The 23,889-nt window shown below is 37.7% G+C and overlaps 1 protein-coding gene across 1 annotated transcript; it reads right to left on the bottom strand.

Moving 5' to 3' along the window:
• Nucleotides 1-3,162: 3,162 nt before the first annotated feature.
• On the bottom strand, nt 3,163-23,676 carry LOC149067713 (E3 ubiquitin-protein ligase RNF167-like). The gene is made up of 10 exons (XM_089252062.1): nt 23,413-23,676; nt 19,604-19,729; nt 17,893-17,970; nt 14,230-14,367; nt 12,968-13,055; nt 12,742-12,856; nt 6,820-6,976; nt 6,588-6,690; nt 6,329-6,397; nt 3,163-4,618 (listed from the first exon to the last, which is right to left on the bottom strand). Exons 2-10 carry the CDS (start codon nt 19,682-19,684, stop codon nt 4,263-4,265), a joined length of 1,185 nt encoding a protein of 394 aa, XP_089108188.1. The 5' UTR covers nt 19,685-19,729; nt 23,413-23,676; the 3' UTR covers nt 3,163-4,262.
• Between the last annotated feature and the right edge of the window lie 213 nt (nt 23,677-23,889).

Below are 23,889 nucleotides of genomic sequence, written 5' to 3' on the forward strand. Positions count from 1 at the left end.
AGTCATGGAGCAATGAGTGGTAGGAGGTGCCGCGGTCAGCGAGAAGACTAAGGGTTGCCAGATAAAGCCAGTGATCGCTCCATTAAAGGGACCAAGTAAGCCCAAACAAACCGTGGGGTGGGGCTGACATGGCCCTAGCCAACACGCCCTAAAGAGGATGTTGCCCTAGCTCTGGATGATTCTCATTGCATATTTCAGTAATGTTTTTTTTCACGCTATAAATTAACCAAAGAAGGAACCCGTTACCTGTCTAACCTGGGGGCCCACCAAATGTCTGCCTTGGAGTCCTGCTCCAGGATATGGGTCCATAGTGCTTGAAACCCACCCCTCAAAACTGAGCACTCACACGTTTGGAATACTGTAGAGTAATATTATGTAGTCTATCAGGATGGGGTCAGAAGGTTCTCAGGAACCTCAGAGTTGATTCAGAAATCAAACTTTTTTGGACTGCTTCTCAACCTTTCAGAAGACTGTGAGCCCAGTTAATTTCTTTTGATACATTGTAGGCCCGGTTATGCATGGGAAAACGAATGTGAAAAATGAGACGGTGAATCCTAAGAAACCCAGTTGCAGTCCGGTTGTCGAACTGTTCCAGGGTATTTAAGATACAATTATGCATTGCTGACTAGGTTAAAACCCGTGCACATATTAGAATGACAAAAGACGAAACCTAACATCTGACTATGCTTTCCACCAGCACACTATATTTGGTAAAAAATTTTTTATTTGGTACGATTTTTTTTCTTATCAGCCACCTCGTTGGGCATTTTGTCTGTTGTGGCGTTGTATTTGTAAGGACTTGTTCTTATTGGACGATATACACATGCATACAGAACCTGAATTTATCAATTCATGCAGCAGTTTATTAACACTTCACCAACCAAGTTCAGCACACAAGTACAAACTAAAAAAACAGCAAGTGGACGTGACAATCATACTCATCAAACCACAACATATAAAGAAATGCTTTATTTTACTTTCAATATATGCATAAATGCCTGAAACATATAAGATTTTCCAGTAAAGCTTGTTTCTTAGAGATTCCTAAATAGTAGCAACAAATTATATGCGTGTAAAATAAATGATAAAATATCCACCATTGAATACCCTAGTCGGCAGAACCAGGGGCTGAGGCGGTATGAGCCCCCCCCCCTCAATAATTGATTAATATAGAATGCAACTCACCACTCCTCCATCTGCAAAAGTGTTTGATCCCTGTTTATATGGGACAACTTTCAGCCCCCTCAATGTTTTCTTCATTCCGGCACTTCTGAGTGCATTCATAGATACAGAGATGGTTAAACAAATTTATCATTTCTGTTTCTTCTTTTACAAAAAACATGAATGATAGATGCATTATGAGTTTTCAAGGGAAAAAAAAATGCAGCAAATACCTTCTTAAAAGTATGTTAATACATATTAGTGGTCATTAATGTTTCCTCCGTTTTTAAGTCAACTGCTCAACGAATTGGCCGATGTGTGAATTCACATTTTCATGGTGCTGGTAAGTCCTTAAGTTATTTACCAGATCAGAATGAATAATAAATATGGCCTTTGGTATCAAAAAAAAAAAAAAAAAAAAATTGTAGACACACATCAATAAAATAACTGGACAATTTTTTTTTTTCATGGAAAATTGAATGAACCTATTGTGTGTGACAGTGCCTGTTTTTATATATAGGTAAAACCTGTACACAAAACACTGCACACAACAGTTTTTTAGTCAGTCAGACAAGTCCTTGCACTGTAAGGTATCGTGTATTAGACAATGGAAGTGCATATACAAAAGACAAAATTTAATTGAATCTGCAGAGATTGTGCAGTAGTAGCAAAACATGCAATGTGCTGATAACACTACGCAGCAACGCAAAAAGACCCTTTCCTTGTCTTTGGGTAAAAATTGTTATTTCTGTGTTTGCCTGGTCTGAATTAATCATGAAAAAATGATTATTCCCCCCCCCCTCCAACTTTTGTTTTGTGGAAGGGATTGATATTTGTGAATTGGCCATTTACCATTGGCTGAATGGGTGACTGGAATATTGAAAATTACAAAAAAAAAAGTTTTCGCACCGATAGTAATTTTAAAAACTAAATAACTTAAAAAAATATATATATATAAATCATATAATACAATCATATGGATCATTCTCATGAAATCGAACAAAAAAAAAAAAAGGTCATAAAAAAATTCGGCAAATTCGATGAGGCATTTGCCTGTTTCAGCACTTAACTTTATATTATGCTCAGTTTATTTTCAACTTGAACAAGCACTCGTACCGATTTTTTTATCAATTGCATTTTTACTTATGTTTATCGCTCTTTCTTTGTCAATTTTATGGGGGGGGAAACAACAGATTTGCAATTTGGCTTTGTTTTGCTTGAGTATGAGATGCACTCTAAAAACAAAGTCTTTTGGAGAAGCACCCATACTTTCTCGGAATTTTTCGAGATGAGTGCGGAGAATATGATGTGTCGTATCCTCATATCACTGTAATTACAGTTATAGATGCTGGAACCAGGGGGAGGGGGGAAGGGAATCCATTTGAGGCCCCCACCCCCAAATAATTCATGAATATGCAATGCAATGTACGATTCCGCCTTGTGCGGTTTGAGTATATGTGATTTGAGTCCTGCATATACAGGATGAATGGCGATTTTTAGCCCCTCAATGTTTTTTTCGTGTCGGTGCCTCTGATTACAGTAAAGAATGTGAAATACAAAGAACTTCCCGAAAATAAGCCAAAGACAATAAAGAATGTGTTTGCATGCTTAATGGGTTGCGACTAGTAAAACTGGGGGCAAATGACAGCACTACACATAACAAGCATTACACAGAAACAAACTTTACGTCAGGTTGCACTACACGTACACGCACATTCCCGCATGTACCGATTCGTTGGGGGGTTCCGCGGGGGGGGGGGCATGTGTGGTGTAGCAGTAGTAGGTAGGGGCTCGGGGGATCCATGATGTTCTTAAGTCAGCCACCTCGTTGGGCAATTTGCCTGTTGTGGCGTTGTATTTGTATTTGTATTAGGTAACTGCTACTTCACCAAACACCAACTCTGGCCATATCGCTATACTGCAATTTAGTGCCATTAATGAGATGGGTTGGAAATGAAGGTGCAGTCTATCGGTGGTCGCTTCAAGTTCGTTAGGAAAAATATTGTATCTATATCCTCCCTTGGGGTCGAATCCGGGACCGTGACGACAACCACAGCAGGTGGTACACGAACATCTTACCACCACGCCACTCGGGCGTATTTGGGTAACTGCTGGACCAAAAACTATCTTGAACTTGATGAAAAACAAAAATCTTTATAAAGATAGAATATCTAATGTTTCACCAAAATGGCAAGTCGCATGGAATTCTAATTTCATAGAAAATATGTATTTTTTTTAATATCGGCACATACCACTAAGAAAGAACTAAGGAATACAACCTTGCAGTGACAAACTAAAAACGACTGCTCCTCTCTTGAAAAATTCAACCTGATTTTTGGATAATAATAAATAGACCCCAATCGCTAACAATAACATAACTTTGCACGACTAGGATATAAATACCTCACGATTCCATAGAATATTTTTGATTTCTTAGATTGTACAATATTTCTGTGGTGTTTGGTCAGAACATAACTCCAAAATCACATTTTTCAGATATAAGCATTTTCATGGTCATTCAAAAATCAAAAATAAAGCATACACACAAATACAAATGAAAGTATCATACATCAGCATATTGTTTAGCCATACGCACGTATTTGTTCATTTATCTCACTTCCAATTAGTTATAATTAGCAAGACTTACTTTTAAATCAAAAAGCCATTTTTTGGAGCTATCATGTTCTGACCAAACACCACAGATTTATGAAATTAAAATGATATCAGCATAAACAAGCGACTTTAGTGCATAATATCAATTTTTTTTCAAATTTAGGTCTCATAATGAAAAACGATAGAGGGGAAACTTCATTTTTTTCCCCCAACAGAAGACTAAAACAAATGACGTCTTTGTTACATTTTCTTGAAAACAATCATCGTTACAACATACATTGAGTGAGTGAATATATCGCACAGTCATTTCCAGCAATAAAATCTAACTTTTAACATAGCAAAAAAACAATAAACCTCTGCATTTTTTTCAACAAGCAACATTTCATTCCTCACCGATATAAATGACAATATACACATTTAGTAAATATATATAATTTTTCCAGTCCAACCTCATTAGAACTCTGGACATGATTGGATATCCTGCCAGATTAGACAGATTTTGGCTGGATATCACTCATATTATCCTTACAAGGTACATTTATGGATCCCGCAGTTGAAGGAAGGATAACAATGTTATCTGATTCAGAGAAGCCAATCTCGTCTGGAGTCATATCAGCTTGGTACTTAGCCAGAGATGACTGAGTTCCTGGTCTGCAGCTTAGCCCAGAAAATGTACCCCAGGTGTTAGCTGTGTTGGTGGAAGCTACCAATGGAGTGCTCGCTGTGGCCGATGTGACTTCCAAGTCTTTGTGACTTTCGCCACTCGTCGTCTCTTTCCATTGGCGAAGCAGACGATTGCGTCTGGTTTCAGCCAGCCATGGAACAAAACAGAAAGTGTGGTACACTGGGGAGAAAAACCATGGTCCACATTTATCATAAAGGACAAAAATATGTACAATGATAACAATAACCTACCACTATAAGCAGATGCCTACAACCATTAGCACAACACAGGCAACATTTGATATTTTTGACATGAATGTCGCTCTCCACTTGTTAATACAAGATATACAGAAGACTGGATGTTGTGAAGATATTTATTATTTCAGATGTTAATTTTTTAAGGAAGGAGCTATTAGCTGATCGGTTTCACCGTCCATTGCACGGTTCCGTTCGGCATATATACGCTCTAGCGAAGGAAAATCTCTATCTCCTCTGTAGCTTAGTGGTCAGAGCACTCGTCCGGCAATCGAGGGACCCAGGTTCGACTCCCGGTAGAGGCAGAGATGAGTTTTTTTCCTTCCTTAAAAAATTAACATCTGAAATAATAAATATCTTCACAACATCCAGTCTTCTGTATATCTTGTATTTGATATTTTATTGAGATTGTGGCGTCACAAAGCTGTACTACACATATGCTAACAAAGGGTTCTGTGGGCCGTGCATAAAAGAAAGGTGCTAGAATTAAAGAAAGTTAAACTTTCACAACAGTCTGACTTTAAAAATCTTAAGAAAGGTGCCAAGGTTTGCAGGGTTGAAATCACAAAATGTAGGAAGAAATTATTTTCTGGAATATATAAGAACCATGCCCCCTTGAACAGCTAAGAATAATTAATAGATTCTGATAATCTTTCTACATCTAATTAGCTTACTTGGGTACCACTGCCCTTTTGCATATAATGGCCTTGTGCTCCTGGGGTAAATAGAATGTCACCCATACATACCCAACTGTAAAAAAAAAGCTCAGCAATCCTATAGAATCTCTGCCACGGGAGGGGGGGGGGGAGAGAAGTACCTAAAACTCGACATATTAATAATAAGTTTCACCACATCTGGAACCGCTTGGGCAGGATCTCATAGCAGAGGGCTCAAACAATGTGCATTGACAGTCGGTATGGAATCCGAATGCATAAAATATTTCAGCCAATTTTATTTATTATTTTTGCGACCTTTTGTTTTCTCATGCTAATTATGGATAATGAGATTCTCCATGCTACCCCGAGTTTGAATCGGGGGGGGGGGGGGTTGGGTTTCTTCTGAAAAAAAAAAACCCAATTCTTTTTTCCAAGGCAGTAAAAGAAACTGGTTATTAGTGAGAGGGAATAGAAACAACGGGAGCTAATACTACAGAAAAGATGAAATTGAGTCTGTAATAATAAATTTTTTTTTTTCAAGCCGAGCACAACTCAGGTCTATCGCCATGGGCAATTTACTATCTAGTGAGTTGCGCCGGAAGTGTAAGTATGTGTACCTAACAGTCTGAGTGCGTATCTAGTGTTGTGTATGATCTTTAGTGCTGCCATCTATATCTCAGAAGTGAAGTGAGTGAAATGTAATGACTGAATATTTGTACTGTTTGTAGGACTGTTGCTCTCTGTGGCGAGACTTTTTAACGGGGAGATTGGCTTGCATTCGCACCTTGAAGTTGGGAACCACAGAAAACCAACTTCAGCCGACCACCACTATGGCGACGGTGGGGCTCGAACCCGGGACCTCGCGATGAGAGTCCGTCTCTATGACCACTCGACCACCATAGCGCCGTAATAATAATACATATGAAAAATTCCCTCACTGGTGAGCAAAAGATAACACATGGTAACATCTATAATCTTACCCTGAGAAATAACACGTAGCTTCTTCTGGCCCTCAATAAACTTTTCCCCACATATGTCACAAACAGCATCTGAAATAGAAATATCGATTATATCACGGAAAATAAGCATGAAAGGTGAAAAACATTCATTCAAATGCTGCATAAAAACTTGCTGAAACCAACAAAAAATATATACATAAGTAATACAAAAACACAAGAATGAAAGTTTTTACTAAGGAACTATAAACTTATCGAATCTCTGTAATCAAAGCTCTCGAACCTTTTGTACATTCTTCTGTGGGCGACTGGTTTGCCTGACCAGAAGGCTGCCCTGTTCTGTTTCCACAACAGCGTCTCCATATTTTTCGAATATATTTACGATACTGGGAGGGAAATTAAAAAAATAAAATAAAATGAATCGTATGATCAAGTACAAAAAAAAAAAAAAAATCAAAAGGGGGGGGGGGAAGCAAGTTAACAAAATTGGTGACATCATACGGAAGTACCCTTACCCAATCAACAGCATTGAAGATGCAGATAAAAATAATAAAGATTAATGCACCAACTGCGGCAAGGATCAACAAGAAAAGGCAGGCCTCTGCTACACCTTTCAGGTAGTAATAGAAAGAGTGCTTGAAAATGACCTTCAAGTAGAAATAATCCTTTGTGCTGGTTGGGATAGAAGAAATGAAAAATTTTAGTGATGATTAAATACTACAAACAGATAATGATTAACTAAGCGGAAAAAATACATAGTCAACAGTTTTTTCAATGCTGTTCAACCATTCATAACTGACACCTACACACAATGATGATATGCTATGTTTGCTGCATAACTTAGTGTTGTGGGTGCCACAATATCAATCGCAGCAGGTTCAACAGTTTACCAAAACAGTAATTCTGCAGTAACTGCTCTATGGAAATATCAGACTTGGAAGAGAATTCGAAAAGGTCCAATGAATGTTAAAAAACTTCGGAGTATGATATTTAACGAAATTTGAAACCACAGGATCGGATCGTCGGCTGTTCGTTCTGGAAGAAGAAGAAAATCCATTTCTATAGATGCAGTACAGGTTTCGCTTCAGGTGGAAGATGACAGAGCTTCAAATTCTCATGGTAGCACTAATGTCAGGTGTGTAGCACAGGCATTGGATAGGCCACGTTCAACTGTCCAAAAGATCATGCAGAATATCCTCCAATATTATCCGTACAAACTTTCACTTGTGCAGCGGTTGCCTCCACATGATTATGACTAGAGCCCGGATTATATGCACTAAAAAAGTGGTAAAATATGCCCTAAAAATATGCAAATATGCACTTAAATTGCAAAAATATGCACTTAATAATACAAAAATATGCACTTAATAATACAAAAATATGCACTTAATAATACAAAAATAAACATTTAAAATAATAAAATGTTTGCTTGAAATGTCAAATATGCACTGAAAATTCCGAAATATGCATTAAACCATCGCCTCCTAGAGATAGAAGGCCTCTGCAGTGTTTGCCATAAACGTCATTTTTTACTTTTCAGTTTGTTTTAGTTGCTCAATAATGAAAATATCAGTAACAAAAAGAATTTCGACACTATTTCTAAAAAACAAAATAAACACTTTGGCATATCTCTAGAAATAGTCTTACAATAAAACGGTTGATATTCGTAAAATACTTTATAAATATGTATTAATTCACTAAATTTCATCTGCGGGAAGAAAACCCGCTGTTATGAAAATATTGTGAACAATATTTACAGTAAAACCTCGATAAGTTGTCACCTCAAGTTATCGAAAAATTATGACGGCTTAAGCGGAGTGACGACTTAAGCGGAGTACCGTCAGTTTTAAAGTGCAATGTTATGAAAATCGTATAAATTTAAAGTAATATGACATTTAATAAAGTATGAATCAAAATAACAATATTAATCAAATTCATAGATTGCGAAAGAAAAAATAATAACAATTTTTTTTATCTTTTTGATCTTTTATTACATAAATTATTGTGGTGAAATGCACTGTACACTTCGATTTATACTAGTAATTTTTCATTTATAGACTAACAGAGCAACTGTTAGAATAGGTAGCTTTCTTCATAATAGAACTCTCTATTGCACATTAATTTTACATATACATCAAATTTAATTTTAGTGTTTGAATTCTTCATCAGTAGTTCATGATGCAACAACAAAATAATCTCGAACACTTTTGACTTGGTGGAGGGGCCCTAGGCAGGGAAAAGTAAACAGAAGACCTCAACTTGGGAAAGAATGTCTAATTTTTTTCAACAAAGATATTTTATTTAAATTTCAAGCCCTAAATTAGTAGAGTCCATGCTTCCTATGATAATTTATTATCCGTGCCCGTTGCACTTTGACTTAAACTTGATTAATTTGATTCCTCGATTTACATAAATTTTGATTTCCTTGCACTATAGCTTTGACATATCAATAAATTTTGGTTTTGCCGGAGATGCCCCAGAGGCGAAGTGCTTACGTTGCTTCTTGCGACAGAGCTTGGGTGTCTCGCGGTTTGCCCAGTTTCTCCAATGGAGCCCAGGCAGAAATGAGATCTAGCTTGAACAGTCCACAACGTTCCAAAAACCTTAGTCAGCAAATGAACTTCCCCAGCGTAACTTTCGTTACTTAAACTGTTCCGTTTGGGTGTATAGGATTTTATGGTGACTTTTAAGCACATGGCAATGCTGTTAACAAGCTCTTTTTTTAATGGAGCCATAAAAATAGTCTGTTCCCCTTTCTCAAACTATTTCATAGTGACTACTTAACCGAAATTAGCGACGAGTAAACGAGGGTCTAATAACATTGTGGTCTATGAGAGCTGGAAGGGTCTGAAGAAAAATGACGAATTAACCGGAGTGATGACTTATCAGGGTGACGACTTAACAAGGTTTTACTGTATTTGGAAAATTATAAAAAAAAATTGAGTGAGTTTAAATAAACCTTTGAAAATATGCACTTATACTGAAAATTCTTTGATTTTATGCATTTATATGCATTAATGCTAAAAAAGGCCAAAATATGCAAATGCATATGCACATATGCATTTGCATATAATCCGGGCTCTAATTATGACGCTCTAATCCGGTTCTTATTGTAGTTTCTAGCTAGCATTGAGATCAATTCAGAATGGCCTTGGAATATCCTCTGGACACACGAAGCACACTTTCACTTGGATGGTGCAGTCAATACTCACAACTGCCGAATTTGGGAACCAGAAAATCCGCACGTTATCTTAGAGGTTATGTTGCATTCACCAAAAGTGATGGTATGGTGTGGATTTACTGCATCATTCATTCTCGGTCCCTACTTCTATGAGGAGTTACATTCTACAGGTCCAGTGACATGTTTGATCACCAAGAAGCGATATGCATTGCTGTTACAGAACGAAATTGTTCCGACTCTGCAAGCATGTCACTGCCTCGCAGACACAATCTTTATGCAAGACGGAGCTCTTACACGCATTGCAGTGTGTATTAAGAATGTTCTTGAAACAAATTTTACAGAAGAACATGTCATCAGCTGACACTTCCCTAATCAATGGCCTCCCCGATCCCCAGACCTTAATCCATGAAATTTTTGGCTTTGGGGGCATTTGAAACGTCTGGTAAGTCGTGACAATCCAAGAACTTTACCTGACCTTAAAGGCAGCATTTCACGCCACGTGCTGAACATTTCTCCACACACACACTCCAGTCAGTTGTGGAGCATGCCATCTTGCGATTTCACACAATATCTGAAACGATGGCCATCACGTAGAACATATTTTGATGCAGTAACAATTGTTAAAATTGTAAACGTTTGCCTAAATGTGTAATTTCTTAATAAAACACCCCCTGGTGGCAACATGTGAAACTAATTTTTTCCCCCAAAACGAATTCCTATCACTTCATGAAGTCCTCCACAAAATATTACAATTTTCTGATGACTGGTTTTGCCTGAAGGCTACTTTAAAATAGGGTCTTTTAATTATGGATGCCCTGTATATATGAGGAAAAGACATTGCACATAATAAAAATACTACTTCAAGTTTTATGTTAAACTCTGAAAACTTATTTTCTCTCTCTCCATTTTAGCCCTTAAAGGCAGAACAATAACATTTTACAAAATGATCAAATAAACAATACTCAAGAACTCACTCAACAAGAAACATAAATGAGATACCTTTAGATCACCCGCCCCATCTCCTATTTCTTAAATTTTAATCCATTCTACTACAACATAAATTATCTAATCAACCTCTAAAAAAAATATAATGTCATTTTTTGTGATAGATGTGAATGTGCTGCAGCCAGGGAGCTACATTAAGCAACTCGTATCGAATAATTTTATTTTGGTTTAAATTATTACATCAAAGATAGATTCTGTCGAATAATGCGAGGGTTAATATGCGTCAATAATACAGTATCTTGATTCCTTGAAAAGTCTCTCTGCAGAGAGCAAGCAGACTTTCATCGTAACACTACCACAATGATAATAAACATGTGATAATTTAAACACTTTTGCTTTAAAATATCGAAGACAGTTGGTAGAATCAGCAAGAATAAGCCCATGCTGATATGTTAGAAATTCTGCAGAGAAATATATAAGAGGTGCATGAATGGTTAAGTAGAGCGAGAGTAGCCAGGAGCGGCTCAAAAAAGAACTAGCCGTATGGGACCTGTTTTTTGGCATCCCCAACCCATGTTTTTTTTGGTCAACAGTTTTTTTTCAAGGAAATAGTTTTTTTTTACCCTTTCACCTCAGATTTGGTACCCCTCCTACAGCAGCCTAAGAGCCGCCCCTAGCTGTAGTTGCCGATCGAGGAGAATAAGCATTAGAGATTTTCACGAAGATCAGATCCTTACTCAGATAAATATAAAAAGGACTTTAAAATAAATTCAAGCTGTGCGGATTTCCTCCGGCTATCAATCTAAAACATTGAAGATCTAAACTGCAAAAATATACACAGGATGTGTCTGTGACCCATTTTAAAATAAATTGATGTAACATATTAAATGTAAATATATTGAATATGTGAACATATAGTGTGAATTTGTATAACATAAATTGTGATACATATCATTTATTTATTTATACACATTTCAACAGGCCAGCATTGCTTAGTTACAGAGAGAAGAGGAGAGATTCCCTCAAGAGAAGAGAAAATGCGATAAAATACATATATACATAAACAAGCGGAATGATGATTAAAAACATGGTACAGGTAACCCTCACTTTACGTGGTTTAATTTTATGCATTTTTGTTGATTTTAGAATATACAACCTGAAAAAATTTGGCTCAAATACAAGATTCATCGAAAGACTGGTTATTTGTGGAGGTGAAGATTACAAGGGAGAAAATTCATCACTGCTGCCACGGGGACTCGAACCCCGGTCTCTCGCTTGCCGGACGAGTGCTCTACCATCTAAGCTATGGAAGCAGATAGAATATTTCAACCTTGGAGCGTATATATATGTTGAAAGACACCGTACATGGACGGCGTCAACAATCAACTAATAGCTCGTGAATGACAAAGGCCAACCAGATGGCCATATGCATATAGAAACGTCCTCTCCACTTGTCAATACAAGATTCATCGAAAGACCATTGAAAGACTTTTGATGAATCTTCTATTGACAAGTGGAGAGGATGTTTCTATATGCATATGGCCATCTGGTTGGCCTTTGTCATTCACGAGCTATTAGTTGATTGTTGACGCCGTCCATGTACGGTGCCCTTCAACATATATATACGCTCCAAGGTTGAAATATTCTATATGCTTCCATAGTATAGATGGTAGAGCACTCGTCCGGCAAGCGAGAGACCGGGGTTCGAGTCCCCCTGGCGGCAGTGATGAATTTTCTCCCTTATAATCTTCATCTCCACAAATAACCAGTCCTTCGATGAATCTTGTATTGACAAGTGGAGAGGACGTTTCTATATCTATATTTGGCTCAAAGTCCTAGAAATGGGCTTGCGAATTGAAGATAGTTAGTTAAATCTTAGTTTAGTTAAATTAAATTGAAATTAAAATTAGATTAAATTAAATTAATCTCATAGTTAAATCTTTTGATGACGAAATTCATTTGGCCCTGATCGCCACAAGAAGAAATCAAACAGAAGTAGTCAATTTGGAGACAGGAGTAGCCACAACAGGGGTCTATCTCATTAAATCCACCAGCCAAGAAAATTCTGATTGAGCAAATCTCACACATTTTTTCTCCCATGTGGAGGAGCGCCATCTTGCTGCCAAAAAAGTGTTTGCTTGCAAATGGGAGATTTGAGGAATGTCAAAAATCAGAATCATATCAAAGTAAACCTCTTTTGTAACAGTAGGCTCAGTAGCAAAAAAAAGGAACCAACAAGTTGACGGGCAACAATGCATTATCGCACATGGTTACTCATGCACAAGATACGAATAAATCAATCTGCACTCACTTGTTTTGGAATAGGTAATCCATTTTTATTATTTGGCCATCACTATGAGAGATATCCACAGCTGTCACATTTTTTGTCATGTTCATATAAACTTCATGCCCTTCAGAAGATCCCCCTAGAAAATGACGGAACACGTGTGAAAGTTGGGGGGAAGACATCATTTAGGGTCCAGTCGTAAAGTGAAAAAGGTCACAATCTTAAGATGAAAAAATTAAAAAATACCTACAATAGATGTTTGTAAAAGTGGACCACCAGAACAGCTCTTCTCCATATAGGATGGCAAGATCAAAATCGGCATTTGCAGCATTTTCAATCTTAAAAAGCAAAAAGTTGAACCTGTTGTTGAATCAGACCTGATTAAACAACCGAAATTCAATTTGCAGAAACGTTCATTTTATCATACTCCTCACAATTTGTATTTTTATGATGAAAAATGCATTATGAAAAACATGTCGTTTTTCAAGTCATTAAAAGAGCCACAAGAGGTCGCACAAGATTTTTTTTGACGTATCAATAAAATGGCAATGCTTTGCAGCAATAGTTTGCAACCACCAAACTGTGATATCAATCATATTATATGTAAGATGACAAATTTTCAAAATGAAGGTAAAATTAACAATTAGTTGGCCATTCCTAATTAGTTAATGCGATGATAGCTAATAATCATATAAATAGTTTGTAAGTAATAAAGTAATAAACTGTTTATTGATTGACTACTGTATAAACCAGGATTTACCCAGTTGTTTGATCCAGCCGATTGCAGCAAACTATAACAAGCAGAGCTGAAAAAGTTGATAAAGCACCTCGTAGTAGTACTTTCATCTCTGCACAACAAGAAAAACATAGAAAGACCATGGCCAAATAGCCCGGTAAATCCTTGTTTCTAATTAGATGCTGGTGTCATCCCACGCTCCCAACACATGTTTATTGACCTATTTATTGTTTTATGAATGAGTAAATTTTTCGAGACTGGAATATCTATTGATAGAAATTTAAATCACTAGGTGTCTTAAAAAAGATCTAGAACCAATATTTTGGTGCTTCATATTTGCACTTGTAATTCAAATCAGGGTTGGAAAGTTTCTTATACGAGAGGGAGAAAAATGAATTCTCTAAAAAATGCCTGTAAAAAAATAAGGAACCAAAACGCGTGCCTGTGATTGGCCAGAGAAAAGGTAGTGGAGAGAAATATTTTCTATTTTCACGTTTTGTGCATGATCTTAGAATATTTCCAAATTCCTCAAGCATTACAGAATAGTCACTTCTAAAGAAGAATTCTTGAAACAATACTGAGAACCTATTCCCATCTATCAGATCATTCGTATAACGAATGAGAAGCTGACTCACCCCCAGATTTCTTGGTAACTTGAAGGGTTATTTAAATACGATGCAAATGGGTTAGATATCCCTTCACATCAGATCATATCATTTCTATAAATATCTTGCTAATACTTGTCACTGCAACACATCAACTAAACTTAATCTTACCTTTGTCCTAATAGTACAGTTCGTTGAAACGGAGCCAGCAATCAATACAATCTTGGAGAACTGTGTCATATTGCAGCAGAAGTCAACCTTCTTGATTGGCTCACAAGCATCAGGAGGATCGGCTAATACTACGAGTCCCTGTAAAATGGGGAAAAGAAAATCTATAGTTCTACTTACAGTTTATATAATACTAGCTATAATACCCGGCTTTTCTACAATGAGGCTTTATGGATCACGTGATATCTCCCTCTTTCTTTGAGGGACATGCAAACCGTGTCTAAAGTTAACCAATATGGCAACTCATGAAATAAACAAATCTAAATTTAAAGAAACGTGGAAATGAATAGTCCCCCCCCCCCCACCTCTTTTGATGGGCGCTAGGTATTTCGATTCCCTCCCCCTGAACTTCAAGTTACCCATCTGCCTGTTTCAGCTTCCAAAAATGCTTAATTAAAGCTGTGGAATTTTTTTGATGTACTTTTTACGGGCCCATAATTAATTTTAAAATATCCTAGCCTACATGGATTTATGCAGTTGAATATCAAAAGACAATACGGAGACATTAATTTTCATGCTTGAGATGTAAATAAAAAGTTGAAATCAATGTTATTGCATGAATGTCCAACTCAAAAGTAGGTCCAGCTAATTACTTAATATTTAATCTCCCGGCTTCGTATCTCTAAGCGATCTCAATATTTCAAAAATCGAGATTTCAATACAATTTTTAAACTTATTGATGTGACAGAAAACCCCACCAAATTTCCGCATTTATACAGTAGAATCGGCAATTTTAACACTGATTTCTATGAGGATTACCCTTTTCCTGACCCTCAAAGCGATGCTGGTGATGATTACGACGTCTATTCAAAAAGCCTCATTACTGCGAGTATTGAAAATGTGGCAAACCATTATAAAGGCATAAACTATTACACATAACTGGCAGCATTAAAGAAGCGACAAACCATTGTAAAGGCATATACATGTCTGAAACGCATTGCTAGGGAACCACGGTAACCAAAGTAAACGTTCGGGAAGTGAGTGTTGAGGCCCAAAAACCATTGTTGCCCGACAGTTTTTTGCCCATTTGGGGCACTTGCCCTGGTCTGCCGAAATTTTAAAGTAGCCTATCGTTCAAGTCGGGTTCCATTTGGTGTATATGCAAAATTTGGTGTCGATCGATCTAAAATTGTAGATTTGTATAAAGAACATACACACAGACAGACAGAAAATCAATTTTATATATATAGATTCATCCCCTCAGAGGTAAACTATGATGGCCACACATATACAGGGCGATTCAGAATTGATCGTTCAAATTTTTTGGGGAGGTAAAAAATAGCAGAACAACACATTTTCACAAAAGAAAACATGGTTGTAAATACATATACTTGACGTTGTAGAGGGCACCATGTGTCCACAATATGTTCATGTGCCATATTGCCCAACAATTACAACCAGTCATCATTCTACAAGGTGACTTCACAGAAGTAACATGAATCGGTACACGCTCAATGAATTTTCTGATACGAGTATATAACTAATACATGGCACAGCTGGGAAAAGTAGTTCGACAGCAGTATGATTGTATGAAAAATGCTACCCACATTGCTAAACCCCCAAAGCCGAATGTTTTGCATTGTTCTGCAACAAGTTCTCGGTTGACTGGGAATGTTCTGTGGTGAAAATTCCAAAGACTGTGTTTTCGACGCTTTTCTTAAAACTACTTCAGATTGTTCTGCACTGCTCTCTGCATTGATTGCTCTGTGACATATGTTGCAGATTTTGGCATATTCTGCTGAACAGGACTGCAACTAGAAAAGAGAATTTACTGTAGCATGGAACCACATTTCAATCCTCCCCCCATAATTTTTCACGGAAAAAGAATAAACTCTGTACTCTTTTTCAGGTCCAGTGACCAGGCACTAAACCCCGCCCTGCTGCAGAATATCGACTGACTACCTGCTGGGTACTTTGTATAATTAACAGAGACTGACATTCTTCTCTCTGTAACTGAATTTTGTTTATCAACTAATTAATGTAAACATTTTACGACTAATAAATAGAGTGTGAGTGTATTTAAAAGTGGTTGCAAATATTATATACTTAAAAGTGTATTTTCTCTGTGGAGGGGGGGGGGGGGGGTAGTAGTGCCTATCTAGAAAAGATGCCACCAACAACATAAATTTGGTGGTCCGTGATGCAGGGGTGGGAAGTGACAAAGTCCATTTCGGAGCAGCTTTGGAGCAACAAAATTCAGGATTCGGAGCAGCTTTGGAGCAGCAAATTCAGGATCCGGAGCAGTTTTGGAGCAGCAAATTCAGGATCCGGAGCAGTTTTGAAGCAGCAAAATATAGGATTCTGAGCAGTTTTGGAGCAGCGAAATATAGGATTTGGAGCAGATATTTATAAATTAACAGGAGCAGGAAAATTAACAAGAATATTTTCGTTAACCCTCACCCCTTTTCTAAATAAAACAACTGCATTGTCTTTTGTTATCAAACATCTTTTCATTGGCTTGTTTTTTGTTTTAGGTGTTTCAGGTTTTTAACACCTTGTTTTAAAGAGCGGCTGTCATAAAATTTTTCACACCAGTATAAGATGATTTTTGCTTACTGAGGGCACTATTGGCTGTCTGGAACCGCAGCACTTCAAATGGGCTAAAAATTTGATAGAAGTTTTCAATTTTTTCATACTCTGAAAGAAATTGTTGCAAAATGGGAGAGAATTTAAGAACAATCAACACGACGTTTGGTGAGATTGGCTATCTGGCACTCGTTATTTGGAGATATTGGCGATTTAACGCTCGTTATTCGGCAAAGTTTCTAAATTAGCATTCGTAATTCGGCGGAAATGCACTTTTTACTCCCCGAATGAAAATTTTTTTCACGAAACATCAGGGTTTGACGCAATGCCGATCGACTACAGCAACTTCTGCTGCTTCCAGTGGCGACTGTTTTTTAAACGGCAACTGACTCACATTTGCGCTTTGAAGCTGAAAGACCATTGCAAACCATCTTCAGTTGCCCGATCACGGATATTATCGGGGTTTCGCGATGGAAAGGCGATATAGTTTAAATAAGGCGTACAATGGAATAAAACACGCTGTTAGAAGGAATCGTTTCGTGGCAAGCAGGAACAAAAATTTTTTGGCATCCTTTCCGAAATCCCGGGCATACTAAAGCGAAATTCGCTATTTGGCGCAGAAAAATACGAAAATACACTATTGGGCAGGATGGCGCAGAGTTCCCACCCCTGGTGATGATATTGTTGCCTCTCTCTTGATATAATGATAATTCTTCAACGCTATTTTTCTCTTAATCGGCAGAGTAATGTTATAGCGAGGTTGCACTGTAATACTTAAAAACCGCAAGTCTCGCTCAACAGGTGAAAAATATGGGCGAACAGGCTATCTAAACAATAATACCCTGTATACAGTAGGTCTCGATTATTATTTGAGCTAATGCAAACAAGACTTACCTTGGACATCCAAAAAACTTGCATAAAAAATCATTAACAAAATTGATGTAGAAAAAAATACAACAGATTGAGACTAAACAGATTTTAGCAACCCTTCCCTACCAAAAGATTTTTTTTGTGACTAATGTCTTTTTCGAATGAAGGGGTTCAATTAGGTATCGAGATATATAATATAACCAAACTTACCTGCAATGGGTCATCATATAGACTTCCGGTAATGTAGTCTGAAGTGAAACTTTGGATGTAGTTGTTATTTTTGTAATACTGCAAAAAAAAACAAAAAAAAACCCATTAATTTTTGCACGTTATCATTTCCACCCTTGAAAGAATAACTACTTAAACTTATACTGTACTCACGAAATAGTAATATGTAGTAAAAAAAATGAACCACCAACATTGATGTTACAATGTAAATGATATTTGCTAATCTCCGAGAATAAAAATTCACAAGATTTTTGTGCAGCATCGAATACCTCAAAAAAAAACAACAAAGACAATTAAAAAGTGAATTCTTGGTGAAAAGGGACTTTCATTCCCTTTATTAGCGCCACGACTTCGAGTTGTGCTAAATTTCCAACCAGACGTGAAACACAGGGCAGCTCACCTATTTTTTTCTATCCTCCACTACATTAAATAATGACGAAAGTGTGTCTTTGACAAAACTACTCATTCGTGGTATTACAATAGAGCAGAACACTGGCACCCAAATACATGAACATGGGAAAATAAAGTCCTAGAGCTTTTTAATTGTCGCACATTATCAGTCCAATAGAAGCTAATTCACACGGTGAAAACAATGAAAGGGAGGGAAAAAGTGTTGACAGAGAGAGAGAGAGAGAAACTACTGCAAGCAGAATATGTACGCAACATGTATGTCTGCGTTGGGATGTTAACCAAGTGTCCGTTTCCGAGCTGAGTACACTTGTCGGTGTCATTTTGACTTAAGAGGGCTTTCGGGACAACGACTGGGATATCGTCAAGGAAGAAGTGAGTCCTGATTGACTTACCAGGACTGATAAGTATAGTTTGAAATTTACAGCTCATGAAGGGTTTTCTTTGATGTGTCTTGATTAATGCATGTATTAGTTTGTAATTATTGCAATAAATAGTTTGTTTTGGAACTGCTGAGTTTGTTCACTGGCAGTCGAAAACTTACTGTGCAACTTGTAGCCAGGGGGTGATTTTAACTTCAGTGTAGTGCCGTTTTCACGCATGGGCCCACCCAGGAGCCTCACAAAAATGAGATGTGGTTGAAATTTTCTAGAACTTACAAGGTAGGGCCTCAGAAAAAAACCACTTGGTCCAGGGGCCCGTGAAGCTTTTAAGACTGCCCTGCTTCAGTGGGCCCTGGATGAAGCAGAAATTAGTGGGGAAGTCCCCCTGCAACTAGGGTTGAAGATATTTGATTAGCCAATGAATTGTTGTTTAAATTTTAGGACCCCTGAAACCATGAGGTATGCGGAAAATGCCCCACTTGACCATGTGGAAATCGGGCCCTGCCCGTATCATATTGCAAAATGATTTTGAAGTGTCCCCTCCCCAGAATTTTTTATGAAAGCCACTGCGTTCACAACAAATACCAATAATTTTACACATAACTTGAATAGTGTGGGAGCCTAGCCAGGGCTGCAACTAGATACTTCGTCAGATGGGCAAGCACACATTTTGGCACCGTTTGATGAAGAAGGGGCAGTAAAAAAAGGGAATTTTGATACCAGACAAGCCTGCTTCCCTCCTCTAGTTGCAGCCCTGGGCCTACCTCTTTGTTACACCAGCATCTGCGAGAAAACAAACCTTCTCTGAGAAGTGGCAATTTTTTGTTTCTCTGAGACTACGAGATGGAAGTTCCTATAAATACGAATGAGACATACAGGAAAAAGATTAGCTTTCAACTTACTACGAAAATGTTAGACGATACTTGATGGATGACCACAGCTAAAACACACACGGTGCTGTACGGGATAAAAGTATGGATCATGTCTTCGAGTGAAACTGAGGCTTGTTTTCTCACACACAAGTTTACCTTTAAATAAAAATAGGGTTAAACATCAGAAAACATTTATTTATCGATATAACATATCCAATTGAATACTCATCAAACTGCTCAAGTATTCGCTTTAGCACGACCAACACGATAGAGATCACCTGCGACAAACATGAGTGAGGCATTTAACCCTTCAAGCAATTTTTAACATTTTCCCAATCCGCATTATAACTGCCAAATTGGAAACAAAAGCATATTTCCACTGCGGAATGTAAAATCAAGGCTTTATCCCTACCAAAAGCACTTTATGATCCCATAACAAAACACATTGACCATGACGCACATTAGCATCAGCCGCCGGCTGGAACAAGACAGTAAGGATGCCATGGTGGCATCACCAGGAGTGAAAGTCAAAGATAAGAACCCAAGATATTTCAGTGTGACCGAAATGAAGCAGATCAAGCTTGGTGAGGTATCTTGGGATTACCACTATAAGGGTTAACCCTTAACAGGCGTTGTGAAAATTCTGTGCGTAACTGGCGTCATGGGGGTCATTTTGACCCCCGCAAGTATTAATGCATTTTAAAAATCAAACTCTAAATATAAAAATAAAAACTCTTCATAAAAGCCATGGGTTCTTTTACGCAAATACATAAATTAATTCACTAAATAATTTTTCTAATTCCTTTAATTATGTTCTAAAAAATGGTCTTTTATTTAGACACGCATTCGGAAAAAATGAAGGGGACACATGACTTTTGAAAATTTTTGAATGAATAATTAATAAATATAACGAAATAATAAAACGGTATTATACAACCTGACTAGCAGATAATAATCCAAGAGACGCGGAATGGAAAAACGGCTGTTTAGAATTTTTGAAAAAACGCGGTGAACAAAAGAAAAATCTTGTTTGGCGAAACTAACGCCATCTGGTATAACCCAGCAAAAACTGAAAAGATTTCAAAAAATACGGCAACCCAGAGCCCCATTAAGACGCTGTTGGCGACTTATCGCGAGGAAAAAGTCCTGGCGGACCATACTGCATCTTTTTATTATTAAAAAATATATTATTTTTAATTTATCCGTTTATTATTAAAAAAAGGGTCCGGGTTTTAGTTTTTAATACAGAGAATATTTATTTATTCAACCACTCTTTTTATTGACAAAACCCTGAGAAACTTTATGCTCCGATCTGTTTATTATTTAAAAAATGATCCAGGTGTAATTTTTTAAACTTATATTTTCTATTTTTATGCTTGGTTTTTTTTTGTTTTGCACGCTGATATTTTTTTCGGCGTCCATAGTGTGTCTGACAGCCTTGGCGACTTTTCGTCGGGCCATCAGACATGTTTGGCACCAAAAATTGCCAAGTGGCGGACCATACGACAGCTGTTCCGTTTTCCCCCTAGATATTTGAGTTTTTGTGAATACAGTAAATGCTCGGTAAAATGATCCCATGTTATAGCGATCATTCCATTACAACAACCGGTAGGATAAGCCCCAAATGTTTTCATAGAAACATATGCTTTTCTTTTGATATAATGAAAACATCCGTTTTCAACGGGATGTGGGGGGGGGGGTCATTATATCAAGCAATGACTGATTTTTTGCAATGTTACATATTATTTATGGGTCATTCTCATGAAATTAGAAAAAAAATTATCAGGAATAAATGCAAACCAAAAAAAAAAAATTCTTAAGGACACTTCTTGACTTACTGAAGCTGGCACATTATAGTGATGGAGCACCTACAACTTTGCCTTCCACAGATCTGGTAGCTTGCATCTTGCCAAATCATGCAGATGTTTGTGGACTCTGGGTCTCTCCTGGTGTCAGATTATTCGTCAAAACATTGCATTCTGATAATTCCCACAACACAATCATTCCCCTTATCTTGCTCCATATAGCTTTTTCCCTTTTTTCTCAGATGAAGAATGTTTAAGGGACAATGATTCTGAGGTTCTGAAGAGGCACAGCGATGAACGCACTGGAGGATGCGATGAATAAAGCTTGCAATCCACATTTACATTTTCATCTGAACAATGGCACAAATGTGTAATTGTGCACACGAGGTAGTTTCTTCACAGAAAACACCAAACAAATACAGGTCCTATCTGTATTCATTCTTCCGCAATAAAATAAGTCTTGGAATTTTTTGAAGGCCATAGTGTATTAACACCATGGAAACTACACCGGGAACAGCAAGTAATACAGGATGTTTCAAAAAGAATCACCCGACGTGAAATGATTTCCGATTTGCTGACTTTTCATGACAAGGAGGAGGGGGGTTTGGATAATACTTACGTCATCAACCACCCTTTATGAAGATATGAAATATTTTTTAATGGCATCTTACTCGGCGTGCCAAAAACTAAAAAACCTTTCGATAGTTTGTTGGCACTTTAAGTAACATTCCCCCTATTGATAAGTGCCCTACAAAGCCACTTTAGTGATCTCTAAATGTTTCGCCCCACAGGCTTCATTATGTCCCGCTCAGGCATTGGACTTCGTTGTATGTGTACAGCAGACAGACGATTGTCCCAAGAGGTCTTGAATTGACGTCATGGCTCACAGAAGGTAAAGTAGGAGCAGACAGGGCTCTGGGCCCCATGTTGTTCCGGTTTTTTGCATCATAAATGCACTGCAAACAACCATGGCTATTTGTTAAGCATACATATTTAGTATTTGATTAAACGGACAAGAATTACCCTTCAGGGCAGGGTTTAAGCTACGGTTGCATTTTTCGCAAAATGCGAAAGAAAATTGTAGAATGTGAAAGAAGTAGTAGCCACTTTCGCAAAAATTCATACAGGAGGTACGAAATGAGTAGACATCCACCCACCAATCATTACATTAACATTGTAGCATTTTCCTAAAGCTCCCCCCCCCCCCAATTTTCGCTTTTTTGGCGAAAGGAATTTTTTATCCAGCTTAAACCCTGCTTCAGGGGTGTGTGTGACATAGCTATATTTAAAAAATGTAATGGTAATGATTATTCTAAATGATACAACAAATAAACAAGAATCGTTCGCAACTCGGGGGGGGGGGGAGGGAAGCCTCACAGATCACTATCTCTACGGACTCCATGTCTGGTAATGGCGGCCCTGGAATTGACCTAATCCTGAGGGCCCGGTAACATTTCATTTTGGACTTAAAATCAATTTAACTTAGATAATATAATGCAGTTATTACAAACTATAATTAAAACAATTGAAGGATTACGTGCAACCAATTTGTCAGCCAGATTTTGAACCCTTATAAAACCTTTGTTTTTAATTATTTTTTTCTCTCCCTTCGAAAAATTATAAATGCCTATTTTAGGCATTTTTAGCGCCTTTTTGCCTGCCTATTTCGACCATTTTAAGTGCCTAAACTTCCGGGGCTCTAATAATCACACTTTTACAAACAAATTTAAACTATAAAAAAGAAGTCGGGGGGGGGGGGGAGGAGGCGGAATTGATAAAAAAAATTCTTGTTAAAAAAAGGGAGGGTGTTCATGTAAAATAATTATCGTTATAGAGGGCAGGGCCGTCTTAAGAGCATCATGGACCCCTGCGCCAAGTGTTTTTTCCGAGGCCCTACCTGGCCAATTCTCGAACAATTCAACTACTTCTAATTTTTCCAAGGCCCCTCTTCTCTTGAGGCCTCCGGGCGGGCCCCATGCGTTAAAACGGTACTGATAGAGGGGGGGGGGGCCCCCATCAATTTAAAAAACTTACCAGAAACTGCTCGGAACTTTCTTTTTGAGATTCTTCAAACCTAAATCATTTAGGTTCATTTAGAGGCCCCCTCTCGCCCCTGCAAATATCTATATATAGGCGAAAAGTGAAAAATCTAGAATCCCAATATCTCTGAAGACATTTCTAGGCGACTTTAAATGCCCCTCACACCACACTCAACTGACTCAAGTTGAGTCTTGTATACAGAACATGCGATTGATGACAAAAACATGTGTGACCTGCCAGAGTTGCCAGATCCTTAACGAATTCCCAGCCGAAATCATACTCAAAAAGTAGCCCAAAAGGGTTGGACATGATATGGTCAGCAAAGTACTCATGCGAGGTCCACGTCGAAATACTACTGCAACTTATACTCATGGGCGGAGATACGGGGGAGGGGGTCATTCCCCCCCCCCAACGACAAAGGTGAAGTCGACTGATCTAATGTGTAAATGCATACATAAATTCAGGGCCGCA

This window comes from Pholcus phalangioides, unplaced genomic scaffold, assembly GCF_987345545.1.
Source record: "Pholcus phalangioides strain wild (caught in Gottingen) unplaced genomic scaffold, Ppha-v1.0 ptg000028l_1, whole genome shotgun sequence".
In the NCBI taxonomy this organism is placed as follows: Eukaryota; Metazoa; Arthropoda; class Arachnida; order Araneae; family Pholcidae; genus Pholcus; species Pholcus phalangioides.

Bases quoted from the DNA above. Each gene is read 5' to 3' on its own strand.
- LOC149067713 (XM_089252062.1), bottom strand. From the start codon at position 19,684: ATGATCCATACTTTTATCCCGTACAGCACCGTGTGTGTTTTAGCTGTG. The intron at 17,971-19,603 runs GTAAGTTGAAAG...TTTTTTTTGCAG, and splicing joins TATCGTCTAACATTTTCGTA to TATTACAAAAATAACAACTA. The intron at 6,398-6,587 runs GTTCGAGAGCTT...TTTCTATTTCAG, and splicing joins CACAGAAGAATGTACAAAAG to ATGCTGTTTGTGACATATGT.